This window comes from Carcharhinus amblyrhynchos, chromosome 34, assembly GCF_965287045.1.
Source record: "Carcharhinus amblyrhynchos chromosome 34, sCarAmb.v2.hapA, whole genome shotgun sequence".
Taxonomy (NCBI): Eukaryota; Metazoa; Chordata; class Chondrichthyes; order Carcharhiniformes; family Carcharhinidae; genus Carcharhinus; species Carcharhinus amblyrhynchos.
The window spans coordinates 11,601,997-11,618,514 of record NC_137357.1 but is presented as its reverse complement, the minus strand read 5'-3'; the positions used below and the strand labels follow the sequence as shown (position 1 = coordinate 11,618,514).

General features: G+C 41.8%; 1 protein-coding gene across 6 annotated transcripts in view; it reads left to right on the top strand.

Annotated features, from left to right (window-relative positions):
* Nucleotides 1-16,512, top strand: part of elmod3 (ELMO/CED-12 domain containing 3) — a 33,692-nt gene extending 17,180 nt beyond the window's left edge. For all 6 annotated transcript variants that reach the window (XM_080217056.1, XM_080217054.1, XM_080217057.1 and 3 more), the window contains 9 exons: nt 1,304-1,369; nt 7,692-7,715; nt 8,225-8,313; nt 8,777-8,900; nt 9,701-9,823; nt 10,267-10,397; nt 13,472-13,548; nt 14,104-14,231; nt 14,689-16,512. In XM_080217056.1, the coding sequence (XP_080073182.1) occupies nt 1,304-1,369; nt 7,692-7,715; nt 8,225-8,313; nt 8,777-8,900; nt 9,701-9,823; nt 10,267-10,397; nt 13,472-13,548; nt 14,104-14,231; nt 14,689-14,924 (998 nt within the window). In that variant the 3' untranslated portion in view covers nt 14,925-16,512. The remainder of the gene's footprint in view (nt 1-1,303; nt 1,370-7,691; nt 7,716-8,224; nt 8,314-8,776; nt 8,901-9,700; nt 9,824-10,266; nt 10,398-13,471; nt 13,549-14,103; nt 14,232-14,688) is intronic.
* The last annotated feature ends 6 nt before the right edge of the window (nt 16,513-16,518 follow it).

Sequence of the window (16,518 nt, the reverse complement as noted above, 5' to 3'; positions counted from 1 at the left end):
AGGGCATTGGTGAGGCCGCAGCTGGAGTACTGTGTGCAGTTTTGGGCGCCACACCTGCGCAAGGATATTTTGGCCCTGGAGGGAGTGCAGAGGAGGTTTACTAGGCTGATACCGGAGTTGAGGGGATTGAGCTATGAGGAGAGGCTGAATAAACTAGGCTTGTACTCGTTAGAGTTTAGAAGAATGAGGGGAGATCTCATTGAGACGTATAAGATGATGAATGGGATGGATAGGATAGAGGTGGAGAGACTCTTCCCGCTCAGAAAAGACAGTAGGACTAGGGGGCACAGCCTCAAGATAAAGGGGAGGCGGTTTAGAACGGAGTTGAGGAGGAACTTCTTCACTCAAAGGGTGGTGAATCTCTGGAATTCTCTGCCCGTTGAAGTGGTGGAGGCTGCCTCGCTAAATATTTTTAAGAAGCGGGTTGATGGGTTCTTGATAAGAGAGGGGATTAAGGGTTATGGAGAGAGGGCGGGAAAGTGGAACTGAGCCACGACAGATCAGCCATGATCTTATTGAATGGTGGGGCAGGCTCGAAGGGCTAGATGGCCTACTCCTGCTCCTATTTCTTATGTTCTTATGTTCTTAATGCAAGAACACCAAAGAGAAGAGTAGGTCTGTGGAACAGGCTGCTGGCTTGTGCGCTGAGTACTTAGTTCCTGCAGGTGAGAACAGGACTTGTTTGGCAGGGGTGGAGGTCAGCTCAAATAAAGCACAGGTACGGTATAGCATTGAGAGCCAGATAATCTCCTGGATTAGTTTTTATTGGTTAAAGGGGTCAGATGGCAATTTTCCAGCTGTTACTCCCTCATTGGCCAGGGTTTTCATCAGTTTTCTTACCTTCCCAGATTATTATGTAGATTGAGGGCAAGATGGAGTGTGTGTCTATATTGTGATGCATAAGGCATTGGAGTTATGTGAGTTAGGCTGAATGAATTAGTTGTTCTTCTCTTGGCACTTTCTGATGATTGTATAACTCCATTGCTTTTACTACAATAGTTTTATTAATATCAAAGAATTTGATACAAGTGAAAATTACGTTTGGGTGGTGGACAAGAATTATCAGTTCAGGCAAACCGCAATGCGTGGTTACTTTGTTCTTATTAGTTGATAACAGGAGACAAAAAAAAATTGTTTTCCATGATCTGCTGAAAATAGCTGCCAGTGTTAGGAGCATGTGTAAAATCTGAATTAGGAAGATAACTGTGTCTGTGTAATCCAAAGAGAAGACTTTGGGTTGTGAAAGGACAGAGTTTGTCAACATGAATAAAACATACTAAATGTGTTCTTTTCTATTTTGCAGTGGAGGTGACTTTGGAAGTGTTGCAGGCACAGGCAGAGTGGGAGGCTTTGGAAACAGCCCACAGAGGTGAGATATTAATACTTAAAGTTCCTGCTGTTAAATTAGATGGCTGATACTCACAGTATCTGCCAGTCTACATTACTGGCCATTCAATAGTGTTTAACTCTTTAACCTTAATATGTTCAATCAAAAATACTTTGTGAAATCATAGAATTGCTACAGTGCAGGAGGCCATTCAGCCCATCAAGTCTGCAGCAACTGTTTGACAGAGTATTTTAACCAAGCCTGCTCCCCCGCCCTATCCATGTAATCCATCTAACCTACACAGCTTGGGACACTAAGGGACAATTTATCATGAACAGTCTGTCTAACCTGCACTTCTTGGACTGTGGAAGGAAACCAGATATTAGAAAGACTGGAGTAGACATTTAGGGAGATATTTGAAAACTTTGAACAAAGGTATATTCCATTAAGAGAAAAAGACACTGTGAGAAGAATGCACCAACTTTTTAAGGAAGTTAAGGATTGTGTCAAGTTGAAAGAAGATATGTACAACGCTGCAATAGTTCATAGTTGGTCAGAAGATTGGGGAAAATTTTAAAAACCAGCAAAGGATGACCAAAAAAAAAGTACGGAGGGAGAAAATAGAGTAACAAGTAATATTAAAAAACAGTAAAAGCTTTTAGGATGACATAAAAAAGAAAAGAGTGGCTAAACTAAGTGTTGGTCCCTTTGGGGTGAGTCTGGGGAATTAATAACTGGAAACTAGGAAATGGCAAAGACTTCAAGCAAATATTTTGTATCTGTCTTCATGTGAGAACAAATGAGACGCATCTCAAGAACAGTAGAAAATCAAGAGACAAAAGTGAAGGACTTAAGTACTTAAAACAATCATGATCACTAGAGACAAGTTATGGGACGAAAGGTTGACAAGTTTCCAGGAGCTGATGGCCTTCATCCTACAGTCTCAGAAGTAGTACAGAGATGATGTATTTGTAATGCTACAAATTTCCCTAGATTCTGTCAAGCTCCAAGTAGATTGAAAAACTGCAAATGTAGCATTGCTATTCAAGAAAGGAGAGAGAGAGACAGCAGAAAACTGCATGCTATTTTGTCTAATATTTGTCATGAGGAAAATGCTAGAATTGATTCTTAAAGAGGCAATGGCAGGACATTTCGAAAATCATAACACTATAAGACAGAGTCAGAATGGTTTTGTGAAAGAGATATCGTGTTTGACAAATTTAGTGGAAGTTCTTTGAGGATGTAACAACTCAGGTGGATAAAGGAGAACCAGTAGATATCGTGTATTTAGGATCCAAAAAGGCATTCGATAAGCTGCTACATAAAAGACTGCTACACGAGATGAGAGCACAAGATGAACAGAAAGTGGAGAGTTGGGGTATTTGGGTAATTTTCAGACTGGCAAATGTAACTAGTGGAGTGCTACAGGAATCAGTGCTGAGGCTTTGACTATTTATGATCTGTATCAATGGACAAACTGTGTCTTAGCCACTTGCTAATGATACCAAGATAGGGAGAAAAGCAAGTTGTGAGAGAGGTACAAAGGGTTGCAAAGGGATACTAAGAGGTGAAGTGAGTGAAAAAAGTAGCAAATGGAGTATAACATAGTAAAATGTGAGCAATATTCAGTGGAGAGAGAGACTGAAGAGTGCTTCGGTACAGAAGGATCCGAATGTCCCTGCACATGAATCATAAAGAGTTAGCATGCAGGCACAGAAATAGAACATTGGCCTTCTTTGCTCCATGCCCTTGCAATAAAGTAGGGAAGCCTTAGCAGAATTGGAGGGACCATACCCATAGTACTCCGTACTTAAGCAGGATATATTCCATTGGAAGTGCATCAAAAAAGTTTTGCTGGGCTGATTCCTAGATGAAGTGGTTGTCTTAGGAGGAAATAAGAACATAAGAAATAGGAGCAGGAGTAGGCCATCCAGCCCTTCGAGCCTGCCCCGCCATTCAATAAGATCATGGCTGATCTGTCGCTGCTCAGTTCCACTTTCCCGCCCTCTCCCCATAACCCTTAATCCCCTCTCCTATCAAAAACCCATCAACCCGCGTCTTAAAAATATTTAGCGAGGCAGCCTCCACCACTTCAACGGGCAGAGAATTCCAGAGATTCACCACCCTTTGAGTGAAGAAGTTCCTCCTCAACTCCGTTCTAAACCGCCCCCCTTTTATCTTGAGGCTGTGCCCCCTAGTCCTATTGTCTTTTTTGAGTGGGAAGAGTCTTTCCACCTCTATCCTATCCATCCCATTCATCATCTTATACGTCTCAATGAGATCTCCTCTCATTCTTCTAAACTCTAACGAGTACAAGCCCAGTTTATTCAGCCTCTCCTCATAGCTCAACCCCCTCAACTCCGGTATCAGCCTAGTAAACCTCCTCTGCACTCCCTCCAAGGCCAAAATATCTTTGCGCAGGTGCGGTGCCCAAAAATGCACACAGTACTCCAGTTGCGGCCTCACCAATGCCCTATACAGCTGCAGCAAGACCTCCCTACTTCTATATTCAATCCTCTTCGCTATGAAGGCCAGCATCCCATTCGCCTTCCTGACCACCTGCTGCACCTGCAAGCTGGGTTTTTGCGACTCATGCACAAGGACCCCGAGGTCCCTCTGCACCGTCGCCTGTTGAAAAGGTTGAGCAGGGAGAGCCTGTACTCATTAGCATTCAGAAGAATGAGAGGTAATCTTACTGGAATACATAGAGTTCTGAGGAGGCAGGGTAGATGCTGGGAGGTTGTTTTGGGTGAATTCGAGAACTAGTTCACATAGTTTAAAAATAAGGAATCTCCAAATTAAGACGGAGATAAGGAGGAATTTCCTCTCTCAGAAGATCGTTACTCTTTGGAGTTCTCTTTCCTAATTAGCAGTTGAGATTGTGGCATTTAGCATCGTAAAGGCTGAGTTAAATAGATTTTTGATTGACAAGGGAGTCAAGGTTTATGGGGTGGAGGGGAGCAGTGTGGACGTGTGGAATTTAGAAGAGAGGGGATCTCATAGAAACTTATAAAATTCTAACAGGGTTGGGCAGGTAGATTCAGTAAGAATGTTCCCAAAGGTGGGGGAGTCCAGAACTGGGGGTTTTAATTTGATGATAAGGGATAAGCCTTATAGAATTAGATGAGGAGAAATTTCTTCACCCAAAGGGTGGTGAAGATGTGGAATTCACTACCACACAAAATAGTTGAGGCCAAAACATTTTCTGATTTCAACAAGAAATTAGAGATAGCTCTTGGGGCTAAAGGGATCAAAGGATATGGGGGGAAGTGGGGGAATCAGGATATTGAATTTGATGGTCAGCCATGATCAAAATGAATGGCGGAGCAGGTTCAAAGGGCTGAATGGCCTACTCCTGCTTCTAGTTTATATTTTCTATGCTTGGCAGTGAACTAGAGCTAAAGCTAAAATCAGATCAGTATTGATCTCACTGCATGGTGGAGCAGGCTGTCGGGGACAATAGCCTTCTGCTTCTGTTTCTTATGATCTTACGTAACTTGAGTGAACACCGATGAACTCAAACATTCAGATTCAATCTTGCTCCCATTTATAGTTTAGCAGAAAGCAATGTCCGGTTATTTCTAAACCTGAGGGAATTCACTGGGGAGGTTGGAGCCACAGCCATCAGCACTCTGCGTGTCAACTCAGCTCCTGGATTGTTGGAGTGAGACATTAATAACTCCAGCTCATTTCCAGTCTTTTTCTAAATGAGATCCATTCTGCACAGTACAGTGTGATGTGGAAAAAAATAGGGTAGGGTCAATAATTCTCTGAATTATTCTGCAGCCAACAGGAAGTTCTTGGCAGGGTCATTTTTTTTTACTACAAACCCAAGTCAATAACAAAAAAATTTTCTGTTCACTTTCCTGGCTCTTTAATTAATTCAGCTTTGCTGTGTTACCATATGTATGCCTGGTTGCAGAGCCAATAAAGTTGTCACCTCATCAGTCCAGTATCACAGTGGCTTCATTCCACTTTAAGAACCACTCAACATTTATTTAAATGAAACTTGGCATTTTTTTTTAGGATTTGTATGCTTAATTTGTTCTTGCCTAACCAAATTGATGATCTTTTAGGACCAGCAGAGTGGATATTTCAGTTCTCTGGTTTGCACATGTTCAGAATAGGGAAAGTTCACATTACACATATGGTCAACAGAATGCAATTAAATTCAGAGAAAAATAAACAGCCAGCTCATGAAAGATGGAAACTTTGCAGTGTGTGTTCAGGCTGATATACAAATAAAAAAAAGGGACTTGATTGCAAAATTTGGAATTACAAGTGATTAACTGGCTCTCCATTATGTTGACTCAAAAGTCATAGTCTTGACTAGGGTTACAGATATCCTGGCTTCACAACCTTTGGTTTGAAGTGGTTTGTCCTGCTCTCACTCCAGAAAAATTGATCTTTTATCCTGAGACTTTGCTCCCGTGTTTCAGGTTCTATAATCAGGGAATCATCTCTCAGTTTCTGCCCTGTCAAGCTTTATCTTACTTGAGCAGTGAGAATTTGCTGTCATTTGCTGAACCTCGTCACAACTCCACTCACCCCTTCAAGCGGAAGATCCCCTGATGAAGACTCCTTATTTAGTTTTTCTCCTTAACTGGGAACAATGGGGTGGAGGTCAACATTCTGGAGGTTACCACTGACTGGAAACTGAAAAGGACAAGCCATTTAAATACTGTGGCTGCAAGAGCAGGTCAGAGATAAGAAACCTGTAGTGAGTAATTCACCTCCTGACACCTCAAAGCCTGTCCAAGACACAAGTCAGGACTATGATGGAATACAATCCTGGATGAATGCAGGTCCAACAACACTCAAGAAGCTTGACACTATCCAGGACAAAGTAGTTCGCCTGATTGGCACCCCATCCACAAACATTCACTCCCTTCATCCCTGACGCACAGTGCCAACAGTATACAATCAGATGCACTGCAGTAACTCACCAAAGCTCCTTAGACAACACCTTCCAAACCCATGATTACTGCCATCTAGAATGACAAGAGCAGAAGATATTTGAGAATGCCACCATCTGAAAGTTGCCATTCAAGCCACTGTCCATCTTGACTTGAAAATATATGACCATTCTTTTCCTTATTGCTGCCTCAAAATCATGGAACTCCTTCCCCAGCAGCATTGTGGGTCTACATGGACTGCAACAGATCAAGAGGGCAGCTCACCACCACATTTTCAAGGGTAATTAAGGATGGGCAGTAAATGCTAGCCTAGCCAGTGACACCCACATCTCATAAAATTAATTAAATAAGTTGAGAACCTCAATAGAGTGGGGATCAGAGCTTCATTGCATCAGTGAGAGGAGTTTTGATTTGCTGGCCTGATGGACTTCGTCATATTTTTGTTCTGGCTTTGCTCTGATCTTACCATTAATTTCCAAATTCTGCTGTAGACATATATGAATGGGAAAGATGATGTATTGTGGGGCGAAATGCGAGATTATTCACTTTGAGAGCCAGTACATAAAAGCAGAACTTTTTTTTAAAGATGAAGACTTCTCAATGTTGCTGTTCAAATACTTGTTTATTCTTGGGCAATGGACATGAAGTTTGCATGCAATATGTTATGAAAGCAAATCGTGTATTGGCCTTTATTCCCTGGAGATTAGAGTACAAGATTAAGGAAGTCTTGCTATCATTGCACAGGGCTTTGGTGAGACCACACCTACAGTACCATGGAAAGTTTTGGTCTCTATCTTTGATTCATTTACTTGCATGGGAGGTGGTACAGTCAAGGATCCCTAGGTTAGTTCATGGATAAGTGTGTTGTCCAATGATGAAGGACTGAGTAACTTGGACCTATACTGTCTGTAGCTTAGAAAAATGAGAGATGATCTGATTGAAACTTGAGACTCTGAAGGGACTTGATCAGGCATTGAGAAGTTTTTTTATCCTTTGGCTAGGAAATCTAGAAGGCAGTGATAGAGTCTCAAAATAAGGTATCAATGATTTAGGATTGGGATGAGGAGAAACCTATTCACTCAGTGTTGTGAATTTATGGAATTCCTTACCCCAGATGTTTAAGCTTCATTGTTGAAGATAGTTAAGATTAAGGTCTATAGATTTTTGGTCTTAGTGAATTAAGGGATATGGGGAATGGGTGGAAAAGTGGAGCTGAGGCAAAAGATTGGCCATGATCATATTGAATGACAAAGCAGGCTCAAGGTGCCAAAAGGTCCCCACTTGCTTCTATTTCTTATGTTCTTATGTTCCCTTGTTCTCACACATTGAATGGGTGATCGTGTGAAAGAATAAAAATTAATAAATGGGAAAATGCAACATGTTAATTGAATGAGTATTGATCTGTGCATTTGCTTCTACTCTGGCTGAGTGATTTTCTTTTCTTTCAGAGATTCCGTTGGAGGAACAGGAAGGTAAGGATTTCTCTGCATAACCTCATGACTTTTTTCTGGTGTATGCTGATGACATTCAACATTCTGACTCCACAATTGCTCAGAACGCCAAAGCAATGTACCATAGCAACATGTCAAACATGTTTGGAAATGCACCATGGCATGCTCAGCAATATTCCCCAGTTAAAATGACATGGAGAACTCAGAAGAACGTCCCAGTACAGTTGGTAACACGCCTCTGCATCCAGTCAACTCAACGCTAGAGCCGACAAAAATTTGCCATCAGAAGACTGGTCTGAGAAATGAATGGTTCAGTGCGGCTTGAGTAAGTTACCCTGGTTACCTTGTCAATCTCACAAAATGTTTGCAGTGAATTGAATACGCTGCAATCACAGCCGCTGTGAATAAACTTCGAAAACTTGAAGTGAAACTGAACCTGGTGGAAAGTTTGAGGTTTTGTCTGTTTATGTGAACGATCGTCTGTGGGTCAGCGTCATTAATTGCCTTCAATATTTATTGTTCTCTTCTAGGTCCAAATGACATAACTGGAAGCACTCCTCTCATCTCCTTTAATGAAGCACTTCAGCATTTTCAGACAGCTGATCTCTGTGAATACAGGGTAAGCACAACGCAAGAGAAGGAAACCGAGACTACAAATCTCATTTTCTTGTTTCGATGGTTTATTAAATGAAATGCTCGTTGCAAATTTTGCCTCAGACCTCATGTCATGCAAGAGATTTGAGCTGATGCTCTGTCTTCTAAAATCAGACTGTGGTCCCAGATATTTTTCTCCTTGGGGAAGAATGTGTAAATATGTGACAAATTCAGAGGTCTTTTCACAAAATAGTTCACCATGAGATGGTCTGAGACTTGCAATGGGGATGCTCAGGGCCAGAGGTTCCTGAAAGCACAAGGTTAGGTTGTTTCATATGTGATGGCATATGGGATTTGAAAACTAGATGTTGCGTGGTAACACGTGTGTGGGCTAAAGGGCAGGACGTGCAAGATGTGACAGAATTTGAAGGTTTGTGGGTAGCATTCCAGAGCGGAAAGGATCTGACTTTTTTTCTTTGCAATTGCAGAAGAACATCCAACCGACTGTGCGGAGGACAGGATTTTCGGCAATCACTCATTTCCTCTTTGGACCTCCGCGGTTGCACAAGGAATTACAGGAGGAACGGGATTTGGTGTTTGCAATTGGCCAGTGTGAGTACGGCAAGCAGTTCATTTAATTTGAAGTTAAGACTGCACCTTGTCTCAATATGTTGGCTATTTTATTGTGGCGTACACGTGAGATACTGAGACCAGGATTTTTCAGCCTCCCACCACATCATGCTTTGGAGGCCGCTAGTGGTATCGTTTGATCCTACTGAGGTTGATGGTATTTAATATGGCTCACTCACACTGCTGCCAGAGTGCCTGCCCAGGGTCACCTGCGGTGGGATTGAAAGATACCACCATTGTAGAGGCCAGAAAATCCCACCCTGAGAGTTTTGCACTCCAGTCAGGATCTTGCACTCAACATGATACTGCAGCATTTCTTTCACATTTTCCTATGTGAAGTCCGATGCAATGACTATCTGTGTCAGTCGCGGCTCATGAGTCCGAGTTAGAAGGCTTTGAGTTCAAGCCCCTCCCAGAACTTGGCCACCAAAGTCAAGTCTGATACTCAAACACTGAGCGAGAACTACAATGTCACATATGCTGTTTTTCAGTTGAGACATTAAACCAAGGCTTCTGAACATCTTGCGGGACATTGTAATGAGCTTGCAGTGTCGGCATCCAAAACAGAGTTAGTCGCTATAATTGGGTGTCACAAGATAGTTGAAAGATTTAGACCCCAATGATAAGGGAATATTTTTGTTCACAGGATCATTTGTTTCACAAAGTAAGTGTCCTGGGTTTGAAACTTACTGAAAAGTTTGTAAAATGTAAAAGCAAATGAAGAACAAAATCACTAGCTATACATTAAAATTGTACAAGATTTTGATTTTTCTTTGGTGCAGGCTCCCTGGACAATGATCAGAAAGTTCACATTCGAGTTTTGCAGACCATTTACAAGAAACTGACTGGGGCAAAGTTTGACTGTGCACGATATGGGTCACATTGGGAACAATTAGGATTTCAAGGTAACGTTAAGGAAACATTCTTCTTTCTAGTTCAAAAACATGAAATACTGGAAAATCTCAGCAGGTCTGACAACATCTGTGGAGAGAGAATAGAGCCAACATTTTGAGTTCTGTTGGCAGTCTTAAGTGTGTGAAATGTAGCAAAGAGTGTGTTCAGCATGTTTACATTGAGGTTGAGCTCTGTCACCTCGAGTGTTATAACTGGCAGCATTAAGTATGGCTATGTAACAGTGTTATAGCAGTGATACTTTTAAGTTGATTGTGTTAAACTGCTTGTTTTACTGGCTACTGCATCTAAAATGACTGTAATTTCTTTAAATAATGCCTGACAGGTAACAAAACTCAGTAAATGCTTTCCTCAATTTATGCATGAGAACTTGCAGAGTAAAATAGTGAATGACTTTGACTTTAACTTTTGTTCATGAATTTTGTACTGTTACTAGGTACAGATCCAGGGACTGACCTCCGAGGGACAGGATTTCTTGGCCTGATGCATACATTGTATATGGTGATGGACCTGCAAACTTTACCTTTGGCTCGTGATATTTACAAATTGTCACAGCATCCAGTACAAGTTAGTCAACACGACTGGTTGATTTGAAATTTGAAAGAATTTACATGTTCTCATTCCTGTCTGTGATTGGTATGTTTGTATGTAAGAGGTAGGTATTTCTTTGGCTCAAGAGTATGGATCGCAAACTAAATTATTTCAGCAGAAAACTTCTGTGAGTTTAAAAATAAGTTTTTTTATTGCCACTTGCTTACCCAGAAGATAGTGCAGCGTTTCATTCATTTGTCTCACACACAAAGATTCAATACAGATGACGGTAATATACAACTCATAATTATCTCAGTCTGTTTTGTGGCAGGTCTGAAATATCTTACATAAAGTCGATGCTTTAAAGTTGAAACGAAATCTTGCAAAATGAAGGATTCTCAACAGACTTTGAATTTTCTTGTCAACCTATTAGTCAGACGTTGGTTCTGAGGTGAACTCTAACTGCAAAGGGTTGGAGGAGTCCTAATCTCTGTTGGCCTCTCTCACAATGAATTTACTGTTAATTACCTGTGTCGCTTGATGGCTTTTGGCGGAACTTTGCAAACAGCTTTATGCTAATTTTAAATTCAGGTGAGGAGATAACTGAGGTTAGCTGTGATGCCACATCCCGTCTCTGTCCCACGGTCAAATACTTTGCAAACATTCAATCGCTAGGCTGACGCGAAGAATAATCACTTGAATGAGCTACTTGGAGGAAGCTCTGTGTCTGTTGAACTGAACCCCAAGAAAGAGCAGCATTTTCAGCAAATGTTCAGGCAATATTACACAGCAATTTCTGTATTTTGAAATGTTGTTTGTTGATCGTACACAGGGCTGATGTTAACAAAAGATATCAAAACCCTAAACATTTTCCAGGAGTTTAAGTTGTGCATACAAGTGAATGAGTAAACTGTATTGAATTGTACAGTAATACATGTGCACAGACATATAATAAATGCATTTAAGGAAAACTTAATGCTGGCAAACCATACCAGTTGTGGAAGATGTCAGAAAAATGCAATGTTTTTCAAACAAGTAAAGTTTTAAGTTTATTTATTAGTGTCACACATAGGCTTACATTCACACAGTCAGACAATGAAGTTACTGTGAAAATTCCGAGTCACCACAATCAGGTACCTGTTTCGGGTATACTGAGAGGGAATAATCCATTCATCTTTGGATTGTGGGAGGAAACCCGAGCACCTGCAAGAAACCCACGCAGATACAGGGAGAATGTACAGACTATACAGACAATGACCCAAGCTGGGAGAACCCGGGTCCTTGGCGCTGTGAGGCAGCAGTGCTAACCACTGTGAACGTAAGAAATAGGAGCAGGAGTAGGCCATCTAGCCCCTCGAGCCTGCCCCACCATTCAATAAGATCATGGCTGATCTGTCGTGTCTCAGTTCCACATTCCCGCCCTCTCCCCATAACCCTTAATCCCCTTGCCTATCAAAAACCTATCAACCCATGTCTTAAATATACTTAGCGAGGCAGCCTCCAACACTTCAACGGGCAGAGAATTCCAGAGATTCACCACCCTTTGAGTGAAGAAGTTCCTCCTCAACTCCATTCTAAACCGCCCCCCCCTTTATCTTGAGGCTGTGCCCTCTAGTCCTACTGTACTTTCTGAGCGGGAAGAGCCTCTCCACCTCTATTCTATCCATCCCATTCATCATCTTATATGTCTCAATGAGATCTCCCCTCATTCTCCTAAACTCAGTTTATTCAGCCTCTCCTCATAGGTCAACCCCCTCAACTCCGGTATCAGCCTAGTAAACCTCCTCTGCACTCCCTCCAAGGCCAAAATATCCTTGCGTAAGTGCGGCGACCAAAACTGCACACAGTACTCCAGCTGCGGCCTCACCAGTGCCCTATACAGCTGCAGCAAGACCTCCCTACTTTTATATTCAATCCCCCTCGCTATGAAGGCCAGCATCCCGTTTGCCTTCCTGACCACCTGCTGCACCTGCAGGCTGGGTTTTTGCGACTCATGCACAAGGACCCTGAGGTCCCTCTGCACCGTCGCATGCTGCAGTTTTTCGCTACGTAAGTAATAGTCCTTCCTACCATTATTCCTACCAAAGTGGACGACTTCACATTTGCCAACATTAAATTCCATTTGCCAGTTGCTGGCCCATTTGCCCAGCCTATCTAGATCCTTCTGCAGACTCTCCACACCCTCCGCGCAATTTGCCGTTCCACCAATCTTGGTGTCATCAGCAAATTTCGACACCATACACTCGGTTCCCTCCTCCAGATCATCTATATAAATGGTAAAGAGCTGAGGCCCCAGCACCGACCCCTGGGGCACTCCACTAGTCACCAACCGCCAATCCGAACAGCACCCATTGACCCCCACTCTTTGCCTCCTATTTGACAGCCAATCCTCTATCCACGCTATCACCCTACCCCCAACTCCATGCCCCCTGACCTTCTGCAATAACCTCTTGTGAGGCACCTTGTCAAACGCCTTCTGAAAATCAAGAAACACCATATCCACCGGCTCTCCTCTATCCACCGCCCTAGACATATCCTCATAGAACTCCAATAAATTCGTCAGACACGACTGCCCCTTAACGAAACCGTGCTGTGTCTGCTCTATCAAACAATTCTCCTCAAGATGCCTCGCTATTTTCTCCTTGATCACGGATTCTAACATTTTACCTACAACAGACGTTAAACTAACCGGCCTATAATTCCCCGCCTTTTGCCTGGCACCCTTCTTAAACAACGGCGTAACATTAGCCGTTTTCCAATCTTCTGGCACTTCCCCGGAATCCAGCGATGTGGTACCATGCTGCCCTGGAAATCACATTTGGAAAGAAACAAACAGGCTTTTTTGACTCATAACGCTTCCCTGTCAAGATTTCTTTGCGAGGCTGATGAAATGCATATTTCCAGCATCTGCTTTTTAAAAAAAATATCCTTGTAAGATTAAAGTATGTTTACTTACCCACTGAAGCACTTCCATTTCAATGCAAGTTAAATTTCATTTTGGAGAGAGATTTTAACTTATTCTGCTTTTTGCTGAAACAGTGTACAGTGACGATCTCTTCTGGACAGTGCTGGCTTTCACTTTGACCATATTTTATTTTTTTTTGTTGCAGAATTTCCCTTTCTGTCTTATGTCCATTAACATCACCAGAATCACAATCCAGGCACTGAGGGAAGAATGTTTATCCAAGTAGGTGACATAAAATATGAGTGACTGATGTCAATTTGTTCCTGTCAAGCGAGATGGCATTTCAAAGCCAAACAGTGGAACTGAGGAAGATCACTCCTTATGGGAGTAATCATCCTTCCAAAAAATATACCAGCAGGCACAATTTGGTGAAGAGTTTACATCCTGTATTGAGTCAGTTGAGACACGCAATGTATCATGGTTTGTTTCAGCAGGATGACATTTCATGCGGTCTCACATTGACTGTTCATTTGGATAATACGCTGTGCTCAGTGAATGAGGAAGACCACATTAAATGTATTTTTCATGTGTTGCCTGCCCTCCAGGCCATCCTTGAACGATACAGCAAGGCAGACGACTCCCGAACCACCGGCAATAGTCCCTGCCCATTAACAATGCAGGATATTTGCCTGGCTGGGTGGTACATTGGGGAAGAAATGGGGGCAAAGGTGAAGTTGAGCTGAGAGAAAATGAAAGTTTTGGAAATATGTGCTCCAAAAGGTACTGTGAACTTGTTCAGTTCTTGCTGTGTTGTAAGTCATGTCTATTTTATGGCAGAGAATGTAACCGAAGGCAGCAGGTGATTGGAGTCCTTAATGATTTCTACGTGGCAGCATTCCTGCATCTTTATCAGATTTGGAAAACACAGCACAAAACCATCTCTGATTCAGGATTTGTTCTTAAAGGTGAGAAACGGAGGTCGAGGTAATTGTTTGTGAAATACCTTTAACTTCTGTTGAACACTACAACATTACTGGGTTGAGGGAATGATCAGATTTGTTTGATTCCACTTTAAACACCTAAAATACTGAAAGTAACACTTAGAAATCTGGAGTCAATTGATGATGCATTCAGACTGGCTCCCAAAGCTTGTGGTCACATGACATCAGAAGCACAATTGTGAAACACTGAAATGCCTGTAACAAATGATGAGGACCCAAGTTAGGGACATAATACTTTGTATAAGTATGAAAACCATTGTTGCCTAGTTACCTCAGATAGGTTGTACTAAACTCAGCCCAATCAAGGTGCAACAAGACTGAAATGGAACTTAATAAATTAGATATGCCATTAAAATCTGTTCGAAATTACAACATCCACTGTTACATGACTGCTTCAAATATTTTTTCTGTTTCCCTGTAGGAGTTGAAATGTTTGCCAAAAAGAATCCAAAGCAACTCCTGAAAAGGCTGGAAACATATTTGTTAGAACGTCAGAATGGAACGGTCTTGCCGGCAGACAAGCTGTCCTCAACTTCAGACCACACTATGGCTGGGATGAGACCAAAACAAACATCTGCCACAAACACCAAAGAGATGAATTTTATGGGCGTATGTGAGCTAGAGCCAGAACCTGAGGGTGAGGTGCGGCTAATCTGAAACTGGTGTGAATGCTGGAAACTAAGAAAGAAAGATAATCAACGTCACCATGTAGCAGGGATGTGATACTTGATTGTTTCACTATTGTGGCATGCACTACACAAGGACTGAACATCATATGTTGACATAAACTATAACAACAACATCAGTAGAACTTCAGCTTTCCCGAATAACAGTGGCTTGCAAATGTGTCAATGTTGTAAGCGTGTTGTCCTAGCTCAAGATATTCAGTGCTACTCTAGCTTGAGTGCTGTTTCCAAATAAAGCTAGCATACAGATTCTTTCTGCTGCCTTTTACAAATAGTAGTGCCAGAGTCTCACCAGGAATTCAGCCCCCGACTCAGGAGAGGAGAATGTATTCATTTCCTTTAACAATGGTGCAGTCTGTACTGGACATAGTTTGTACTTTACATTTTAAATTATGCTAATTAGGTTTATTTCTGAATTAGTGTTGTGAGTAACAATACAAAGAAAGTGTAAATGTTCACTCCCACTCTTTTTATTGAGGGAAGTGGCTTGGGCTATTGTCATTCTGCTGAATGAAAAGATTTTCCTTTTAAAATGTTTCCCTCCCTGCTTGATTTTGACTTAAGTGCACAAGTTACTTGACTCTTAAAGAAGTGATGTATGATATAAGCAGGAAGCGTATAAGCAGGAAGCACATGATATCTGACAGTCCCATATGATTCGATTGTACCTGAATCATTCTCTGTCTCTGTTTGTGGTTTTTGTCACCATTCATCATTCTGCATTTCTCAGCACAAGCTTTGGGTCAGTGAAGAAGATTATGAATGATCAGAAAAGTTGTTGAAAGTTTTAAAAAGTTTTCAGCTTTTAGTAAAGTTAATGTCCTGTCATTAGCTGCTGGCAATAGGCTTGTTACATTCGAAGAAGTAATCCTGTGCACAGACCAACCTGAGAGAACTTTATACTATTTTATCCCTTTATATTTCTTTTAAAGGTATCTAGCAGGGCAAATTGTTAGTCCTTGATGGTGTCTTGCACTTTTAAATATTGGGTTTTAATTCTTGATCTTGTTGTTCCCCTTCTTCAACACTCCTTAATGATTTGCAAAATAAATAACTTCGGAGAACCTCATGTTCAATCAGACAAGTGGGAAGCCCAGTGCCCTGTGTAGTTGCTGATCAGTTCACAGGAGGAACATTCCTGGATGCACTGATTTTTCTCATAGGTGAGTTCAGCAACACAGAGGGGCTGTGGTATTCATTGCTGAGTAAAGAATGTTCCAAATTCTCCATTTTATTGCTCACTAACTGTTGGTATAACCTTGTAGGGAGCAAGTGGATATTTTGCACTGTTGAATGTAGAGTAAGTTCAGCAGTACAGAAGAGGGTGAGATGTTCCACTAACAGTTTCTATATTGTTACTCTGGGATCCCTGTGAGTCACATGCCATTCTTTTGGTAAGTGTGTAGGAAGTCAGAGTGTAGGCTGTCTGCCTGGCTGCACAAAGTGTATGTTGGTGACCTAGTTGCCTACTCCCCAAGAGACCATGCTTTCTTTGCTGAGGTTACAATGCAATTTCTAACTTGTGGCAATTATTAATACTGTTCTTGAGCTTAATTTGAAAAAAC